The 19,592-nt window shown below is 29.5% G+C and overlaps 3 protein-coding genes across 5 annotated transcripts; all 3 read left to right on the forward strand.

Annotated features, from left to right (window-relative positions):
* Nucleotides 1-385: 385 nt before the first annotated feature.
* LOC123293336 (OTU domain-containing protein 7B-like) lies at nt 386-5,420 on the forward strand. Of its 2 annotated transcripts, XM_044874119.1 has the most exons (4): nt 386-401; nt 474-668; nt 1,693-2,104; nt 2,373-5,420. In XM_044874119.1, the coding sequence occupies exons 2-4, from the start codon at nt 485-487 to the stop codon at nt 3,667-3,669; spliced, it is 1,893 nt and encodes a 630-aa protein (XP_044730054.1). In that variant the 5' UTR covers nt 386-401; nt 474-484; the 3' UTR covers nt 3,670-5,420. The 2 variants fall into 2 exon arrangements, with proteins under 2 accessions (XP_044730054.1, XP_044730053.1); XM_044874118.1 differs by lacking the exon at nt 386-401 and having other exon boundaries at nt 423-668.
* A 1,559-nt stretch (nt 5,421-6,979) lies between these two features.
* LOC123293173 (DNA ligase 1-like) lies at nt 6,980-12,079 on the forward strand. 2 transcript variants are annotated; one of them, XM_044873900.1, is made up of 4 exons: nt 6,980-9,385; nt 9,450-9,570; nt 10,258-10,365; nt 12,032-12,079. In XM_044873900.1, exon 1 carries the CDS (start codon nt 7,145-7,147, stop codon nt 9,281-9,283), a length of 2,139 nt encoding a protein of 712 aa, XP_044729835.1. In that variant the 5' UTR covers nt 6,980-7,144; the 3' UTR covers nt 9,284-9,385; nt 9,450-9,570; nt 10,258-10,365; nt 12,032-12,079. The 2 variants fall into 2 exon arrangements, with proteins under 2 accessions (XP_044729835.1, XP_044729836.1); XM_044873901.1 differs by lacking the exons at nt 10,258-10,365; nt 12,032-12,079 and adding an exon at nt 9,649-9,800.
* A 4,021-nt stretch (nt 12,080-16,100) lies between these two features.
* On the forward strand, nt 16,101-18,335 carry LOC123292513 (pro-resilin-like). Its single transcript, XM_044873227.1, has 3 exons — nt 16,101-16,164; nt 17,501-17,656; nt 18,054-18,335. Exons 1-3 carry the CDS (start codon nt 16,132-16,134, stop codon nt 18,333-18,335), a joined length of 471 nt encoding a protein of 156 aa, XP_044729162.1. The 5' UTR covers nt 16,101-16,131.
* The last annotated feature ends 1,257 nt before the right edge of the window (nt 18,336-19,592 follow it).

The following is a 19,592-nucleotide window of genomic DNA, read 5'->3' on the forward strand; positions in this document are numbered from 1 at the left end:
TACTACGTCATATAATTAGTTATGATTTATTAATAATGAATTTTAAGTGCATTATTGGCTGATTAATTAATACATACAGCGTACTTCATAATATTATGTAGATAAACACACGTTAAACACCTTGTATATATTTGTAATTCTTGTGATTCTAGTGTGTATACAAACAAATAATAAATATTATTTGAAAAGATACTTTAAAAATGGCTGATAAATGCGACTAACTCATTGTGATTCAGTTGACAATTGTGTAATATATTTATAATTAATTTGTTTATATTAATAATTGATAATTTCTTAAAGGTAAATACAATGAATCATAATCTAATAAACTAGTTTTTTTAAATTATTAATTAGATTATCTTAATAAAAAAATGTGTATACCTGAGGTTCTATTTACTAAAGTAAGAATTATCTATTTATAGTTGAATGAGTGATTGAGTATTGTTAAATTTTTAAAATGGAATCGAAAATAGTTACCGAATTTATGGAACAAACTGGTTGTGATTTAGAATTAGCTCATACTTTATTACAATTGAAATGCTGGGATTTAAATGGTGCCTTATTGTATTGGAATGAGTTAAATAATGTTGATCAAGATTCTGATCAGCAAATATTATCCACAACGAATCAAGAACAACCTTTACCAACAGGAACTGATGATTTAAATTGTACGTATTAAATTTATAGAATATTAGATAAAAAATCAATGAGAATATTACTTAAATGATATTCATTTGGAAACAATCCAATATTAATGTATTTTCTGATGTATTTTGAAGTAAAATTAAGCATTGTAGTGTTTTGAAATGAATTTAATTATTTTAAAGTTAAAAACAACATTCTAGTCTACGCTCTCAGTCGTCATGTCTACGCACATCAGGTGTAATAATAAAAGAAAAATCGAAATTATTCGAAATACCTGCGCTTTTTAATTAAGTAAGAATTTTTCCGACACTCTAAAGAAAATTTAAAATATATAACGCCTGTGTTCTACATATGACTCCCATGCATTATCTCCAGAACAATTATATGGTATATTTTACCCCAAAATATACCATAATCCCAGTAATCGGACAGAGTCATATAAATCATCCAATTTTTGCTTTCGGGACTATATTCCGGGGCTACTCCATTTCATTTTAAACCTATTGGTTTATCGATATAAACGGATTCATTCGATAACTAATTTCTTTTACATTTCTCATTGCTAGTCTGGATATATTTGTTCTTTTAAACTCACTCTCCTCTTATGCATATGACAAGTTTGTGTTTAAAATAAAGTTTTAAAAAAAAATTAAAATTTTTGTTCAATGACTTTGTAAATTCAACCCACTTCATTATTATTTCATTTAAAAGATGACACATTCACATAGTCGCGACACTTATTTTGTAACTTTTAATTGCGACACTTATTTAAAATATAAATAAGTTATTTTATTAATTTGTTGTTTATGAATAAATTGAAAAAATCACGTGTTTGCTTTAATAACAAATAAACAGATTAATTACATACCTTAATTCAATTTTGTGACTCTGAAATTAAAATTAGAATTAAAGTGAAAATAACAACTAAGGAAATTAATTATTTAAATACCAATACCTTAGCCAAATCGAACACAAAGAAATCGAGGAAATCAACAAATTCAATTTTGTGACTCTGAAATTAATTTCAGAATAATTTTGTCTTTGTAGATAAAGAAGGTAATAGAAAACTAAGACGTGGTATATCCCGTGCAACAGACAACTTACCAATAGTATTACGTGCACGAAACGCTATTGAATGTAATTTAAAAAAGAACATTTGTGATCAAGAAATACCTGAACATGCTACAACATCTAAACAAGTTAAAGAAGACGATCATCAATTACAATTAATATCCGAGATAGATGGAAATAAAAATAAAGGAATTGAAATAGAAAAATCAGAATATACTTTTACATTACCAGATTTAACGTTATATGAGCATGCAGATCATAGAGATGGTGAACATCGAGATGAATTTAAACAATTCTTAGAGAATGATTTGATTGAAAAGTCTACGTTAATTTCATTAGAATCATCTAATCGATTAAATTGGTGGCTCTCATATAATGTTGGCGAAAAGTAAGTACACATTTTACCTAATCGTTAATATAATAGCAATTTTATTTAATGTTCTCTCATGTAAAGAACTAACTAACTAGACTGAGATCTTTACGTAAAAATTTATCCGACCTCCACAGAAAATTTGCGACCAATATTTCCTTCTCTAAATTTTTCATTTCTAAATATCGTCTTCATTTTCATTACTGCCATTGCAATGCTTGCATTTTTTAATCACAGAATTTTAATTACTTAATAAAGTGATTAATAAGTTAAATTTATAAAATAGATTGTGGCCATTATCAACAAATGGTGATGGTAATTGTTTGCTGCATGCAGCATCGCTCTCAATCTGGGGATTCCATGATCGTCTTTTAACATTACGTAAAACATTATATCAATATTTATTACAACAGCAGTCAAAACATGACAATAATAAATCACAATTATACCGTCGATGGCGTTATCAACAGACTATCATCAACAAACAAAACTCATTAACGTTAAATGAACAAGAATGGTTAGTGGAATGGACCAACATAATAAATATGGCCTCAATAGAACCAACACACTCAACAAATTCAAACCATTATCAAAGTTTAGAAGAGATTCATGTTCTAGCACTTTCAATCATCTTAAAACGACCAATTATTATCATCTCGAATACCATATTAAACGATCTAAATGGTGATCCATTATCACCGATAACATTCGGTGGAATTTATTTACCATTTACAACACATAATAATTATAAATCACCATTGTTGCTTACATACAATAATGGACATTTTTCTTCCTTAGTAATACAATGTGGTGGGGATGATTTAAATAATAAAATGATACCAATAGTTGATTCAAATATAACTTTGTTACCACTTCAATATAATTATGATCCGGGGGAAGATGTACAATGGAATACAATTGAATATGTGAATTATATGAATAATTATGAATACAATATTCATATGTTACAAGAATATTTAGATACAGTTGAATGTAATATTACAAACTCATGTTTTCCACAACAAGTTGTTAAACAATTCGGCTCAATCGGTAAAACAATGAGCGCCAAATTGAAGAAAAATTTTAATAAAATCTTAAAACCAACAAATAATAAATTAAAATCGAATATAATTTTATGTTGTAAATTAAATATCGTACGACATGAATATCACGATGACATGATACATAACTACATACAATATGCATATAAACGTTTTATCGAACAACAGTTACCATCCACATCATTCAATTATTACGAATGTATCAATTGTCATAAATTAACCGGTACAAGTGAACAGTGTTACATGTGCCCGGATTGTTATTATCTACAGTATCATCAAGAATTAGATAATATTTTAAATAATAATAATGAAATAAATCGTCATCAATATGGTACTGGTAAATCAAAATTTTATACAAATTGTCATGATAATAGTTCAAATTCGAATACTAGTCGAAGTTCAGTACCATCAACAACTTTATTAAATCCCACCTTGTACTTATCAAAATCCACCTTCTATAATGATACGGGCACTCAATTATTTAATACAAATGATTCGACTCAAACTACAACTATTACATAAATTTGATTTGTAAAGAGTGTCTAGCGATTAAGAGAAACTTTGAATTCCACAAGATGCTCCATATATAATTTCAGTTCTAGAAACTATTAAATTGTAATTAAATGCTTTCAAAAAAACAATCTGTCGTTCCAAAGAATTCAGTATCCATCTTATTATTGTTTCGTATGTTTTTCGCGTGTTGTATTCGAATCTAAAGCTTTACAACAAACTTTCAAGGTGTATTTTGAAATATTTATAAAATATTCTCTTTTATAATTTCAAAAGTTTGCATGGAATATGGACTTTTATATCTACGAACTAAAATCCATTCAAAGTTCGATCACACCATTCGTAGCTAAATAAAAGCTGCCCTTTCCCTTTACAATAGAGACTTTCTTTACAATAGTAGCTTTCAACAGTGCCTTTGCTTATTATCCACCGAACGATATCTAAATTAATAAAATGCTAGTAGCTCCGAAAATTTTCGTGTATATCATAACCTGTTTATTGTTGAAGTGTATTTGATGTAAATTTCGAATACTTTATTGAAAAACTTCGAAGAAAGACGTTCTTTTCCCTACATTCGGTAGCTGACCTACGAATATATTTCTACACAACCAGAAATTTCGTTGTTTTAAAAAAAATTCTATTTAAATACCTAAGTACTCAGGAGCTTTTTCGAAATGATTGAAAGCACATCGAAACTCATCGGAAAAATTTTAAACATAAACAACGCTAGACACTCTTATTATTATTTATATTGTAGCTCTCTTAAAATCTTTTCTCACTATTTATGCCTCAAATCTCAAACAAGTAAAAAATGGACTTGACTTTGCAAAAAGTCAAGCAAGTTTTATTCAGGTGATTTTTTAGCTCATCGATGCAAATAAGCAAATACTAATAAAAAACTGTGACAGATGATAAAAATTATCAATTCCATCCTTACACTTTCAAACACCGCCATAATGGTATTTTTTTATGATTTACAGATAAAATTATTAGTATGGGATTATGTTTCCAAATACTGTCTTTTTTTAGAGCCATGTTTATTTTTCCCTATTTCGGTAATTTAGAAAAAAAAGACGGGTTTTTGTGTCTACTCATGAGCTTTTTTTTAATAATAAGAGCCAATCAATAGAGGAGATGTTGCAAATCTATCTTGAAAGTGTGGCCGCTCGCCCTATCACATTTGAAAATAGGGATTGAAAATAATTTTTGCTATTTCCAGGTTTTTTTTTATTAGATTAGTAGTTTCTTAATTACAGCTGAGTTAAATTATTTATTGTACAGATATTTCAGTTATAGAAAAATATTAAAGAAATATCGTATTAAATAGATCTATAATTAAATATTAAAAATAGATGTTATTTTCTTGCCTTTTGTAAAGGTAATTTCTCATTGACGTTACACTTTTTACTGCCATATTCTACCTTTTAAGTACTCCTAACTTCCAGGTTTTATTCAGTAATAATGCAAAAATTTGAAGAAAAAGAATTAGAAATTATTATAGGCCTAAAACTAAGATGAATTGACCCCATGTAATTTTTTTTAAAATAAAGCCTCCTCGGCTCAACGATGAGTTAACAAATCATTCTATATTTTTCATTGATATAAAACTTATTTCGTGTGCAAAGACTTGCAAAGAAAAAGTGTATAAGAGTTTTACAGATGTTTAGATTATTTATTGATTAACTAAAGCAGCTAGTATTTATTGAAATAAAAATATATTTTGTAGATTTTATATATTTGATATCTAACAAACACACTCATTGACTCACACTCTAGTCTTATAATTAGTCATAAAATATAGTTTTTAATGTCTAATTTATATTAAATATATATAATAAAGTCTATTTATATAATGTTAATTATAAAATTTTATTTTATTTTTCTGCGAAAGCCTTTTTTCTATCGCATATATTTTAGTGTAGAATTTATAACCATGGATAAAAATTTGCCGGCCAATGGCAAACGCATCAGGGGCTGGTTCAACACAAAAGGTAGTATGTGGGATTATGTTTTCGTAGGAAGCCATTATATTTTTATTATCTCGATATGTTTAGTAAAAAAGGAAATAAAATTGAGCTGCTTTTCTCATGAAATTGCGTAAATATTTATTTTCTCAGTACATAAATTCATTCCGAATCCTCACTTTAATTAAATGATGGATGGTGTAAATTTTGTCGTGATCAACAGAAATATTTAAAAATCTTATTTCATTTCAATCCAATTAGCCTTTTTCCTGGGAAGATTAAAAATAAATTCTCTAGATAGCAGGACATATTTGTACCCCCCCCCCTAGGGTTGCCATCTAGCGGATCTTTTTTTAATCTTCAGAGAATTCTGGAATTATTAATTATTGTATGTCCGAATTTAATGATAATGTTTATAATTTGTTTTATGTCGTTAGTTAAAAATTTTTATTAGTATTATTTAAAAAATATAATGCTTTAATTAACCTTTTTCCTGGGAAGATTAAAAAAAGATATGCTAGATGGCAACACTAGGGTGGTACAAATATATCCTGCCATCTAGAGGATCTTTTTTTAATCTTCCCAGGAAAAAGGCTAATTCATAAAGCTGTGTTCGATGTGTTGTCAAATTGGCATCAACTTGACAAAATACGCGTCATGGGAATTTTTCATATATTGATACCAATTCGAAAAACATTGAACTGCGAACACAATTCAAGTAATGATGATGATTACGGCTATACGAGAATGTGTACAAATTGTAAATAAAGAATATTTTGTAGTGTGAATGAGATTGATACATTTTGTATCCAAACTATGACAACTGGAACGCACCCATAATTTGTCAACATAACTAGACATAACCTTATCGTTAAATCATAAAAACAGATTTCGGAAAACTTGCCGTTTTGTTGTTAAAATGTCAAAAACAAAAATAAAGCTATAAAATAGCAATTTGATCATTCTATCTTATATTTGAATTTATATTTTTTAATAATGAAAATTATGTTTTTAAATTAGGTGAATAATAATATTTGTAATGTAATCAACCACCTTCTATTACTACAACAAGATCTGTAGTAAATCTATAATTATCTAGTAATTGATCCATTCAATTCATTCAAATATAGGTAAGTTAAAGCTATTACTAAACAAACACAATTACTTAATGTAATTACTAATTACAATTATTTTGTTTTGGTATTGTTCTTTATCTTTTATGTATATTTATACTTTATTTACATTTTTTTTTCAAGTTAAGAAATCAAGTGATAATTACTAGTTTATTATTTATCAAGTTAGTAGCGGGTAAACTACATGAATTGGGATGTCAATCCTTAACTCGGGGCCCTCCCGTTGGAGGGCTGGGCAGTTTTCCCATGCCACCGAGCGCGTCCACAGGTTGCGGATAGTGGAACGTCCAGGAAGAGCTTAAACTCTCTCTGGTCAGTCGTGAATAACGCCTTAGGCGGAATAAACGACCGCGGACAGGGGAATAATCTTCTATAAAATTACAAACTAAAATGGAGGAGAGTGATAAAAATAGATTTACCCCAGGAGGTAATCCAGAAATGGTAAATCCTCCCACTTCCTTAGAAGTGGCCGAGCCCCAATCGGATTCTGGGGGGGGCTCATTATTACTCGATCATAAAACTGAGCCGACAGTAAAAAACTTGGCTGTCGAAGATACTCCTCAAAAGTCCAGTAAAATAGAAATCGTAAATGAACTTACGAAAGAATGTTCTGAAAGCGCCTCTTCTACATTGGGCTCATTATTACTCGATCATAAAACGGACCCGGCAGTGAGCCATTTGGCTGTCGAAGATACTCCTCAAATGTCAAGTGAAATAAAAAACGTAAATGATTTTACCAAAGAATGTTCTGGAAGCACCTCTTCTTTGTTGGGAGGGCTACAGATTGACTTAAAAATTGACGACGAATTTTCGTCAAAAGGAAGTATTGTTGAAGCAATAGGTTTAGACATAGAGAAGGGTGCAGAGATCAATTCCTTTAAGAGTTCAGAAACAAACTCAGCTGGGATTGTAAAGACGAAAAGAAGGAAAAGGGAACGGACAGCTGAGAAAAAGGCTAGGAAAGCTTTCCTAAACGCTCAGTATTTCTTAAGAAAGATGGCAAATAAAAAGGATAAAGAATTAACTGACAGGGACAGAGCTCTCATCAAACTTAACAAAAAGAAGATCTGTAAGTATGTAGATGAACTTAAGCAAAAGCAGAAAAATATAGAGACAATTTCAGAAGAGGGAGAACCTTCTTCTTTCAACAAGTCTATACCTACAAAAAATCTTCAAAACACCTACGCTACAGAGGAATCTCCAAAGTTAAATATACCCAAATCGCCAAATTTTGATCTGAAGGCGGCAAAGAAAACAAGTTTATTATTACTCGATCATAAAACGGACCCGACAGTGAGCCATTTGGCTGTCGAAGATACTCCTCAAATGTCAATTGAAATAAAAAACGAAAATGATTTAACAAAAGGATGTTCTGGAAGCACCTCTTCTTTGTTGGGAGGGCTACAGATTGACTTAAAAATTGACGACGAATTTTCGTCAAAAGGAAGTATTGTTGAAGCAATAGGTTTAGACACAGATAAGGGTGTGGAGACCAATTCTTTTATGAGTTCAGAAACAAACTCAGCTGGGATTGTAAAGACGAAAAGAGGGAAAAAGGAACAGGCAGCTGAGAAAAAGGCTAGGAAAGCTTTCCGAAACGCTCAGTATTTCCTAAAAAAGATGGCAAATAAAAAGGATGAAGAATTAACTGACAGGGACAGAGCTCTCATCAAACTTAACAAAAAGAAGATCTGTAAGTATGAAGATGAACTTAAGCAAAAGCAGAAAAATATAGAGACAATTTCGGAAGAGGGAGAACCTTCTTCTTTCAACAAGTCTATACCTATAAAAAATCTGCAAAACACCTACGCTACAGAGGAATCTCCAAAGTCAAATATACCCATATCGCCAAATTTTGAACTGAAGGCGGCAAAGAGAATAAGTTTTAGCAACAGAGATGAAAACGTAGTGAAAAAAGCCAAATTTTCGAAGGCCTTTGATTCACCTGAAGACTGTCAGATAGCCGTCATTGATCGTTCTCACCCAGGCGGTAAAATGTCAGTCGAAAAGTGGATGAAGGTAGAATCGAAGATTTTGTTGGCTATTGCGGAAACTGATAGTGGAAGTGGTGATGAGGTAGACTTCAATGGAGCGGGATGGCATAAAGGCGTCAAAGTCATAAGATGTGGTAATAGAAAGTCGCGAGACTTCCTAACGCAAGTCATTCGAGACTGCGACAATATATGGCCAGGGGCGAAACTTGAAGTCGTACCAAAATCACATCTTCGAGTTAGAAATAGAATTTCAGTATGGGTACCACCTCCAGTTCCGTCTAATGACGAGACCATACTGAAGATAATTGAGAAGCAAAATAAGATTCTTAAAACTCAAAACTGGAAGGTAATCTCTTCCACAGAATGTAACAATGGTATGGGTCTGGACTTAGTCCTAGCGATAGACGACGAATCTTTGAAAGCTTTAAAATTGTCGGGAGGAAGCATCAAATTCGGGCTAGGTAGCTTGAAAACTAGACTTCCTCGTGACAAAGATAGCAAAGAATCTAGCAATTTTACCGGCGGTGTCCATTAGCTGCACCACGGCTGTCAGGGACTAACGCTTTATGTAATGGCGTTGAGTGTGGTCTTAACCTAAAGACCATGATTTCTAAAAGAGATTAATTTCAGAATAAAGGTAAGAAAAGAGCGTGCGTATTTGTTAAAAGATCATTAAATCTGACTCTTTTATCATAAAACAGCACAAATAACTTGAAAGTGATAACCTGTGGAAACCAAGGCAATGTGATGCTATCCTTGACATCCGCAAGCATACACGAATGAGTCACCACGATTTGAGTAGCAGAGGCAAGACTGAAAGAGGTGAGTCAATAATGTAATTTATACTAACTATTAACCTTACAAAATTTAAAAATCGACATTTCTAATTTTACTAATAAGATCAAGAAAGAGATGCTACCTCACATTCGAAATACGGGAAATTCGTAGTGGTATAACTGAAAATTGAAGAATAGAAATCCTTTCGAAAGACTAGAAATCCAGATTAAGATGAATATATCAATCCAGGTGCGATCACTTGTAACCGAGAATTGGGTTTGTCTAGTATATAGGTAATCGCTAATGTAAGCTTTTGCATAATAAATGAATGCTCTTTAAAGTTAGGAGATGTGTTTTAAAATTGTTTATAAATAAAATTCGCGTATTTTACATACTACCATTATCTATATAAATTTAGGTACTTGATTATTTATTAAAATTATAACGATTACAATTCACTAAACAACGAATTTATTAAAACAAGAATATTTTTAATGTAAAAAAATGTTCTGGTGATTCGAAAGACACCTGTGACACCTGTAAATTTGAAAATATTAATCTTGTAGTTTCAGAAAAAAATATTTTCCCGTTGCTTTTTGTCGGAAATAGATGGCTATATATACTGTCTCTCTCCCATCCCCCTTAATATTAGTAGATCGGGTGCCCATGAAATTAGAATCAGAGAGACTTAAATATTAATCTACTCACTAAATTTCATTTTATTTTAATCAGACTTTTATTCAAGACTTCATCCATCCTAACAGAATACGTACACAGTTATAGAACATCGACAGCTTTAACTGATGGATTCTTAAACAACAATTCTTTAAATTAATAGGGGTAAGAAAAAATAATTTTAAAATGTCAAATATCAAAAAAAAAAAAAACTGTTATACAAATTTTGTCCTACAATTTGATATATTATTAAATGATACAAATTTTTATTTTAGTGTGAATTGGAAAATTTTAAAGTTTATATTTAACCTTTCCTTTAAACTTCCCTTTGTTGGGGTTCCGATTTTGCTCATTAAGACGGAACTTTTAAAATATCAAAAATTAACTTAAATTTAATAAAATATTTTTATTTGTTAATTTCTTTAGATGTTCCAAGTCTTTGTGGTTCATGTATTCTTTTACCAACTTTTAGTATTAAGGATAATTTTCGAATCGACCTCAATTTTTGAAAAACTTGGCAATACAATTGAAAAATAATCATTGTAAAATAAAGATGGGTATAAAATCTAATTTATATACTCATAAAGTATAATGTATTCATAGTTGTTAATAACTACAGATTGTGAAAATTATTTTTTATGTGTTTCTGTGGGAATATTTCACCAAAAAATTATTATATTACAATTATTATTGTATACTTTTGTTTTTATTCATTAAAGAGTTTCTATTCATCACGGTTTACATTTGATGATCTTATCTTGTCGTTAGATAGGTAGATACGTGTGATAGTGGATGATAGCGTTTGCTGCAATAGCAAATTAACCTGTCTATGGGTTTCCCATCCATGATCTCTTCCACCTAAATCCCTAATTCATTGCTTAATTAATTAGTCATAATCACTGATCAGCAAAATTAATCTGAAAAGTCGTTATGTTAAGTCACTCTCATGGCTATCCCCGTCTATAAATAATGACATGCGTGAAAGGTTATAATCGAATTTTGTGACGACGTCGTAATTTTTTAAGTGTAGTAGATTTACATTTGCAAACAAATTTATGATATGATAACTAAAACGGAAGTAATGCGGTATTTAAGGAATTTTATTATGCGTATATTAACCAAAAAATAAATCGCCCCACTTTCAAATAGATACTGTTTGCGCGTCCATGACGACGTCAAATATCTATATATTACAATGAATGTAACACGTACTTTACATTTTACATTACTTTTACTAAATAATTTACTCATCACTATTTTGGTTCATCTTTACTTTTTTTACATTCTCATTTTTATTTTCATTGTTTTATACCTCTATACACAGAGTACAATGACGTAATACGTAAAATAAAGACAGATGTCTTTATGTTTTCAGCAAAAATATTTTGTCCTAGTCATTTTTTTCAGGATATAGTTTTTTATAATAAATAAGTGAATCTCATATTTAATTAATTTTTAGAACAAAAATTTTAATCTGGAAAAGACCTCGCACTTATGAGTTTTCCTTTCAATTGGATTTTTTGAAACCGTAAATCTATGAGAAAACTTCTCAATACTTCGTAAATAATCAGAAAACTGTTCATTATTATCTCTCATATTTACCCCTTTTGGGTACATGAAAACTTTTAAATTACGATGTTGAGGAGAACTTTCAAATTACCCAACGGAATTCAAAACCTACAAAGAACGTATAGAGACTTTAGAATCATTATATCTCAAAAACGGTGTCTCTTAGGGAAAAAAAATATTGAGACATTTTTTATATTTAATTATCTGATCTACAATTTTCGTCTGAACTAATTTTATGATAAAACTTTGTGACTTTTTCCAGGTATCGGGTCGACGAGAACTTTTTAGATTTCATTTATGATGTCGTTTTGAACAATCCTACTAACTTTGAGCTGGGTGCGAGTTTTTGTACCTTCAAATGTTTAATTTGACCAGATAATCTTACGCGAATCATCCTCTAAAAATTGTATGCCTGTATATAGAGGTTGTGTGGCACTGTAATATCACAAAAAAAATTTGCATTGTTTTTTAATAAAAAAAAATTATTTTATATATTTCATTGGTCGACCACATTTTGAAACGCAATGTACCACATACACACACACGTTCATATACATACCTATCTATTAAAATTGTATTACTTTACATTTTGATTTCATTTTATTTAAAATTATGTAAATTATTTAACAATTTCTTTATTATTATTTATTTACTGTACACAAATAAATTATTTTTAGTGTAGTTATAAATCATATTTATTATTTGCATACAATATTAAATTTGAAATATATGGTTTATAAAATTTAACACACTACCTGGTCCTAAACAGGGGTATATTAATTAATAGTCGCATCAATGAATATTTTACGCGGTCATTCTTAGGGAGTCCTCAATAACAGCTCCGATTTTGATTTTTTTTTAAAATGATTCTTTTGTATATTATTAAAAATCAGAAACATTCCAAAGGGAAATAATTTTATTTGTAAGAAAGTATTATTTTTAAATATTAAATTAATTAATTAATTTTTCAAATTTATTCAATTTATGGTTAATAAAATTTGAAATTTATAGATTTAATAATTTAACTTAATATATTAAATAAATATTTATACTTAATGTTAATTAAAAATATAAATTTCAAACATTCACTTTGTCTTCTTAATTGCTATGTTCAGATTTCAGCCTGAGGGTTTATTAGCTCCAACCTTATCATTTATTAAAACACATATTGATTAATTATCTCTTTAAATGGTTTGAATCTTTCATGCATTCCTGTACGATTTGTTTGACCAAGATCTTTACTGTTAAAGAAAAATCGATACGTCTGTTTGCATCTGTTACCTACCCTTATATTTGTAATTTAGCATTTTATATACTCAAGTAATTATAACGATTTAAAATGTTAGATTACTAATACAATATGAAGTTACGATTTGCACCACTTAATAACAATCGTGACTATTAAAATTGGGTGAAAAGTAATTTCCTACAGTTATTAAATAAGTTGTTTTTTATTATTTCAAGTCAACCTGTTTAAAGTGTGTTTAAAAAGTAATGTCTCATTGATGAGAAGGTCTTTTGTGTTGAATAAATTGATTATAATTATGAAAGCATTTAATAATAATAATAATAAATTATTATGTGATACAAAATGATACATATTTAGTATTTTATGTAATATAACAGAAGTAAGTATATATAATAGGGTACAAAATAAAACAAAAGATGAAGAAATTATAAGAAAAAGATGGATCTTCTCTAAATAACAATTTATTTTTTACCCATTCACTTAAATAATACTCATTACATTACATTACAAACAATATATTACAATATTACATTATACCTATATTACATTCTATCATCCTATTATATGTATACTTACTTATCTTTGTATCTTCTAGTCTCTAATTTAACGATAAAAGTGTCTATCTACTAAAGAAGTAGACAGTAGTCATGGTTTAGTTGCGTAAGCAGTTTCACAACTCTTCAAATCGAGAAATTTTTTGTATCTCCAATTTTGATAAAACTCAGTACCTATATAAGGTAATTTTGATCCATAAAGTACAAAAATCGAGGTCATTTGACGATTGGTCGAATAGTTTTTGAGATTCGGACTAAAAACGATCAAAATATTGCGATATCTCAGAATTTCTGTATCCAATCATTAAATTAACCTGATTTTTATACTTTTTGGTTCAAAATTACCCCATCCACCAAGTTTTATCAAATTCCAAAACAAATTTTTTTTGCGTTTTTCTCGATTTTAACAAAGGGGTACCCCTTAAAAAAATTGCAAAAAATCGAAAAATTTTTACTATCTCTAATTTCGATAAAACTCAGTTTATAAGGTAATTTTGACCCAAAAAGTGCAAAAATCAGGTGCATTTGTTGACTGGCCGAATAGTTTTAGAGATACGGGCAAAAATCAATACAAATATTGTGATATCTCAGAAACTCTGCATCCAATCATTAAATTAACCTGATTTTTATACTTTTTGGATCAAAATTACCCCATCTACCGAGTTTCATCAAATTCCAAACAAAAATATATTTTACGTTTTTCTCGATTTTTTCAAAGGGGTACCCCTTAAAAAAATTGCAAAAAATCGAAAAATTTTTATTATCTCTAATTTCGATAAAACTCAGTTTATAAGGTAATTTTGACCCAAAAAGTGCAAAAATCGGGTGCATTTGTTGCCTGGTCGAATAGTTTTTGAGATACGGACAAAAATCGATACAAATATTGCGATATCTCAGAAACTCTGCTTCCAATCATTAAATTAACCTGATTTTTATACTTTTTGGATCAAAATTACCCCATCTACCGAGTTTCATCAAATTCCAAAACAAAAATTTTTTTTGCATTTTTCTTGATTTTTTCAAAGGGGTACCCCTTAAAAAAATTGCAAAAAATCGAGAAATTTTTTGTATCTCCAATTCTGATCAAACTCCGTATATAAGGTAATTTTGACTCAAAAAGTACAAAAATCGGGTGCATTTGTTGACTGGTCGAATATTTTTTGAGATACGAACTAAAATCGAACCGAACATTGTGATATCTCAGAAACTCTGCATTGTAACTTATTATTAAGGTTATGGTACTGCTTATATGACTAAACAACTGGTAGTATTAAAAGTAAATATTACCATAATGTTACCGGTAATTACCACAATGATATACATAATGTTTCCAAAGTACTTTGACAAAAAATAGGCGCTTGTATTTGTTATCACCACTAGCTGATAAGATCGATGTTATTTGTATGTAAGATGCTCTAAGTTGATATTACCCATTTGGCCGTTGCCTGGATAAACAAAATTGGATTATAATGAATATTCTCATACAGGAAAAATGTAACATTCATAAGAAAATTTCGCATAAGTCGGGGTAATTAATGATTGCCTCGACAGGAACTGCATCCCGAAGGATGAAGCTCCGCTTCTCCTAAAAAGATGTTCAAAATTAAATGAAATATAACATTTACTACTAGAACATGAATGTTTCGAAATATGAGACATGCGTGATTATGACAGGTACTAACAACTTACATGAAATTATTTGAATGATTTGAAGATAGAAGGAAAACAAACGACAATCGAAATAGAGTTCCTAATGACACAAATGGCCAATTAGTCTTAAAATTAAATTAACAATTAAATAATAAAACCCGGTAGTGCTTCATTTTATAGATAGCTCTGGTCCACGAAGAACATTCTCTCATTTTGCTGAGACCTCCTTCCATGCCATCATTCCTTCCATTTTTTATTATTTTTCCACATCCAAATCCTTCTGTCACCCTGCTTGTCCTGTTATCTATCATCCACTGGATATTACCTTATTCTGTCTTTTCGGAATATTCAGATTATAGCTATTTGTTCTTTCTTATTCTCTAGGTCGTAAAATCAAAATATAAAGAAACTTAAAAAATGTGGTTAGAGAAACAATTTATGAAAAGCAAAGTATGCAGCCACTTTTAAATATAAGAAATAAGCTAAACTCGAATTGAAATTTACTACCGACATCAAGACAGAAGCTTTCATTCCAAGACCAAACTGACAACTCAAAAAGCCGTTATCCAGATACAAATGTATAAAACGTTCCACGAACGTTTTTCCATACAGCCTGTATAATATATCTATAATAGTAACATAAATATTACAATTTTAGCTATCACACAAGAACACAACACAACAGAAAACATCTCATCTCTTTTGATTTGATCTCATCAAATATCACAATCTCAAACCATTTCCCATTCCATGATTACATTTTGTTTCATTTAATATTTATGTGTAATATTATAATTATTTTTACTTACCATGGCATGCTAGTATATAAGATGAAATTTTTATTACAAAAAAAACAATCTACAACAAACAATACAATACAACAATTAACTTACAGTAATAATCATCATAATGTTGTACTATTGTTGTATTTTTAATTATAAGGTGTGTTTTATTTATCATTGTTTATTAATTTAATTTTATTAATTATTGTGAAATTTTAATTGATAATCAGAAACGTGCAAAAAAAATTTAATTATTTTACGAAAGTGCGTTTGGTGTGTTTATGTGTGTGCCTTATCAGTGCCGTAACTAATCATCTATGAAGGGGGTGAAAGAAAATAAAAAGAAAAAGTTTTAAAATAAATTATTACAAGTTCATTTGTTATCCTTATGTTTTATTAATTACTTTTCAATTTCTTACAAAGAACATTATCATATTTTCTACAGTTTTCAAATGTCAATATTATGGATAGAGGCGATTTACCTAATAAGGGGTGAAAGATTAACCCTGAAGTTTTTATGGACTAAAAATAATTAATCATTTTTCAAAATTTTACATGAAATAATCGTGACATGTTTATATCAATATAACCATATAATTAAACCGTTTAATAATGACCATATCGACTGAAACATGTCACGATTTTTTTCTATGAAAGTGTAAGCAATCTTCAAACTATACAGATTATATTTTCATATAACTTAGAAAACTGCAAATAAAAAAACCGCGTTGAAATAGACCTTAGGCATACTTAAGTAAAATAAAATTTAAAACACGTGAAAATAATAACTAACGGAGTTAATTTTTTTATTATGCATATGCCTAATTATTATCAATCTTTGAGCTGTTTATTAATTATTAAGATTGTTTGATTTTTAATTACATAAAATATCATAGGGATAATAATAAATGAAATATTATGTGAATTTGAGTTGAAATTGTAGCAACTCATTCAATTTATGAAATAATTTTTGAAACAAAAGTTGGTTCTGAAAAATTAAACTTTTGTATCTCTTAAGCAAAGATAGTTTTGTGTGCTGTCGAAAGCGGAAGATGTTTAGTTACGGCACTGGTCTTGTGTACAAAAAGAAATAAATTCAGGATAAACTTCAAAGACATTGGAAAAACATTGTTGAGTTTGATGATTTTCTTACATAATGTTACCACAAAAATGATGTAACATAATATACGCTTTAATTAATAGCTATGACCACAGTGAAGATTATAAACTTTTTTCCTCTCTTTCATATAGTTTTAAATATCAAGATTATAAATTATCATAAAATTAATAATTATAATTAATTTACATATATCATTTCCTTGTTTACGAACACATTAAATCGGTTTACAAGTGTTAATTAGGTCTAAGTTATTCTAGAAATGTATTTACGCGAAACTTTTCCCTTGATTTGGTGTAAAAAATGCATTATCAACGATTGATAATAATGTTTAATTAACAGAATGATGTTTTTCTAATTATTATTGTTTGATTTACAGATGATTACCTTAATTAGTATATTATTCATGACTATTTTAATAAAATCAAGTAAATCAGAACCTCCAGCTAAGTATGGACCCCCAGAATATCAACAATCTTCATATGGAGACGATCATGATCATCATCATTACGATGATCATTATGACAATCATGAGGTACGTAACTGGCTCAATTCAAATATTATGCTTAGGTCCATGTCCGGGCCATAAGTGAAACTCAAATTTCGTATCTTCTTCCTAGTCTAATAAATAATAAATAAATCAGTAAATTTAAAACAGTTCAAAGAATAAATGCGTTCAGGTAATAACTAATAAATAAATCAGTAAATTTAGAACAGTTCAAAGAATAAATGCGTTCAGGTAATAACTACCCCCCTTGTACGTAAGGTAGCCATTGTATTATGGCAACAAAAATTATTCGACGAGGTAATCCTATTTTTAAATTCTATATTCAAATGCCTGACTCTTATTAAACGATGAATATTCGACGAATTTTATCTTATATTTTATGAAGGAAGTGTAAATATTCTAAAATATTATGAATTTCCTCTAGCCAAAATCATACGAATTTGGATATGCTGTAAAAGATGATTACAGCGGGAATGATTATGGACGTAAAGAAACAAGTGATGGAAATGCTGTCCACGGTGAATACCGTGTGAACTTACCAGATGGTCGTGTACAAATTGTCACATATTATGCAGATTGGAAAAGTGGTTTCCATGCAGATGTAAGATATGAAGGTGAAGCACATTATCCTGAAGTCTACAATAAATACAGTTATGGTCCTCCACAATCACAACAATACGGTCCACCACAATCTGGCGGTTATTAATATTTGATTTTTATTTATTTTTTATTATTTATTTATTTTTTTTGTATTTTTATATTTATTCAATAAATGTTTTTTTTTCTCAAGTGTTTTTCGCTTTATTCCAACACTCTCTTCCGAATATTGGCGATCTTATGGCAGAATGGTCACAAATCTGGAAAAGCTTTAACTGTCAGTTGATATGTCTTGATATCGACTATTATCGTGGAAATACCAGTGAATTCACTCCTAAATGTGGGTCAAAGAGAGAATCAAGGAGGAGATATATATGGAAAATCCACTCTTAGTTGAAAACCTCTTAAGAAGGGCTAAAGGGCTGAATCAAGTAAACGTTCGGCCTTCAAGAAACATTAAATCTTAGATCTCGCTTAAAATTTTGTGGTTACAGAATGAGACAGCCACAGGTGATAGAGAGAGGTTTCTTAAAAGTAAAAGTTTTCGTGGGTCAGAAATGAAGGGCTGTTATATCTCCACCTTCATTCTAAATGTAAGAAACTGAATAAAATCAAACATAATGGAACATTATTTATCTATTAAATATAAAGTGTTACACACATATAATACTGTACACATTGTACACTTGTACATATTTATTAAGTAATGTACACGTTGTACATTTTATCAATTAATTAATTAATCAATATAATGTATATTGGACTAGTGATACATACAGAGTGTTCAGAATAATACAGCAAACATTTCTTAACAGGAGATAAAACTAATTAAAATACGGAAAAAATACCAACAACATTAATCCTCAAAAATGACGGGTCTTTAAAAGTATTATTTGTTATTAGTAAAAGAGTATTCAAAGAGCCTAAGTATGTTTCCTGGAACTTTACGTAGGTATGCAACTGTGCATAACTACAACCAGGCCATTCAACTGTACTCACCTGAACTTTACTAGAGCACAGTTCAGAAGAGTGGTGGGGCTTTTGACTGAATACTTTCGATTGAACTACCACCTTCATATTTGCACATGTAGAAACCTGCAGGGCGTTAAATTCAGAATGTTTGGGTCCGAAACTGTTCACGATAGAATTTTATAGCTTCATCTGTTGAAAATAGTCTCCTATCCGAAGAATTCTAGCCTTCGCGATCAACCTGTCACTTGTGGTCAAAGAGGGAACAGAGGACTTCTTTTTTAAGTGGTAGAGACTCATTTGCGGTACCCCTCCCTCTTAGTTTTTATTATGATATTATGAAAATATCTTGAAAAGTATGTACATCATACACATGTACCTCAAAAACAAAAAAATT

This window comes from Chrysoperla carnea, chromosome 2 (assembly GCF_905475395.1).
Source record: "Chrysoperla carnea chromosome 2, inChrCarn1.1, whole genome shotgun sequence".
Classification (NCBI taxonomy): domain Eukaryota; kingdom Metazoa; phylum Arthropoda; class Insecta; order Neuroptera; family Chrysopidae; genus Chrysoperla; species Chrysoperla carnea.

Bases quoted from the DNA above. Each gene is read 5' to 3' on its own strand.
- LOC123293336 (XM_044874118.1), top strand. From the start codon at position 458: ATGGAATCGAAAATAGTTACCGAATTTATGGAACAAACTGGTTGTGAT. The intron at 669-1,692 runs GTACGTATTAAA...TTGTCTTTGTAG, and splicing joins AGGAACTGATGATTTAAATT to ATAAAGAAGGTAATAGAAAA. The intron at 2,105-2,372 runs GTAAGTACACAT...TTTATAAAATAG, and splicing joins TCATATAATGTTGGCGAAAA to ATTGTGGCCATTATCAACAA.
- LOC123293173 (XM_044873900.1), top strand. From the start codon at position 7,145: ATGGAGGAGAGTGATAAAAATAGATTTACCCCAGGAGGTAATCCAGAA.
- LOC123292513 (XM_044873227.1), top strand. From the start codon at position 16,132: ATGTTGTACTATTGTTGTATTTTTAATTATAAG. The intron at 16,165-17,500 runs GTGTGTTTTATT...TTTGATTTACAG, and splicing joins GTTGTATTTTTAATTATAAG to ATGATTACCTTAATTAGTAT. The intron at 17,657-18,053 runs GTACGTAACTGG...AATTTCCTCTAG, and splicing joins ATCATTATGACAATCATGAG to CCAAAATCATACGAATTTGG.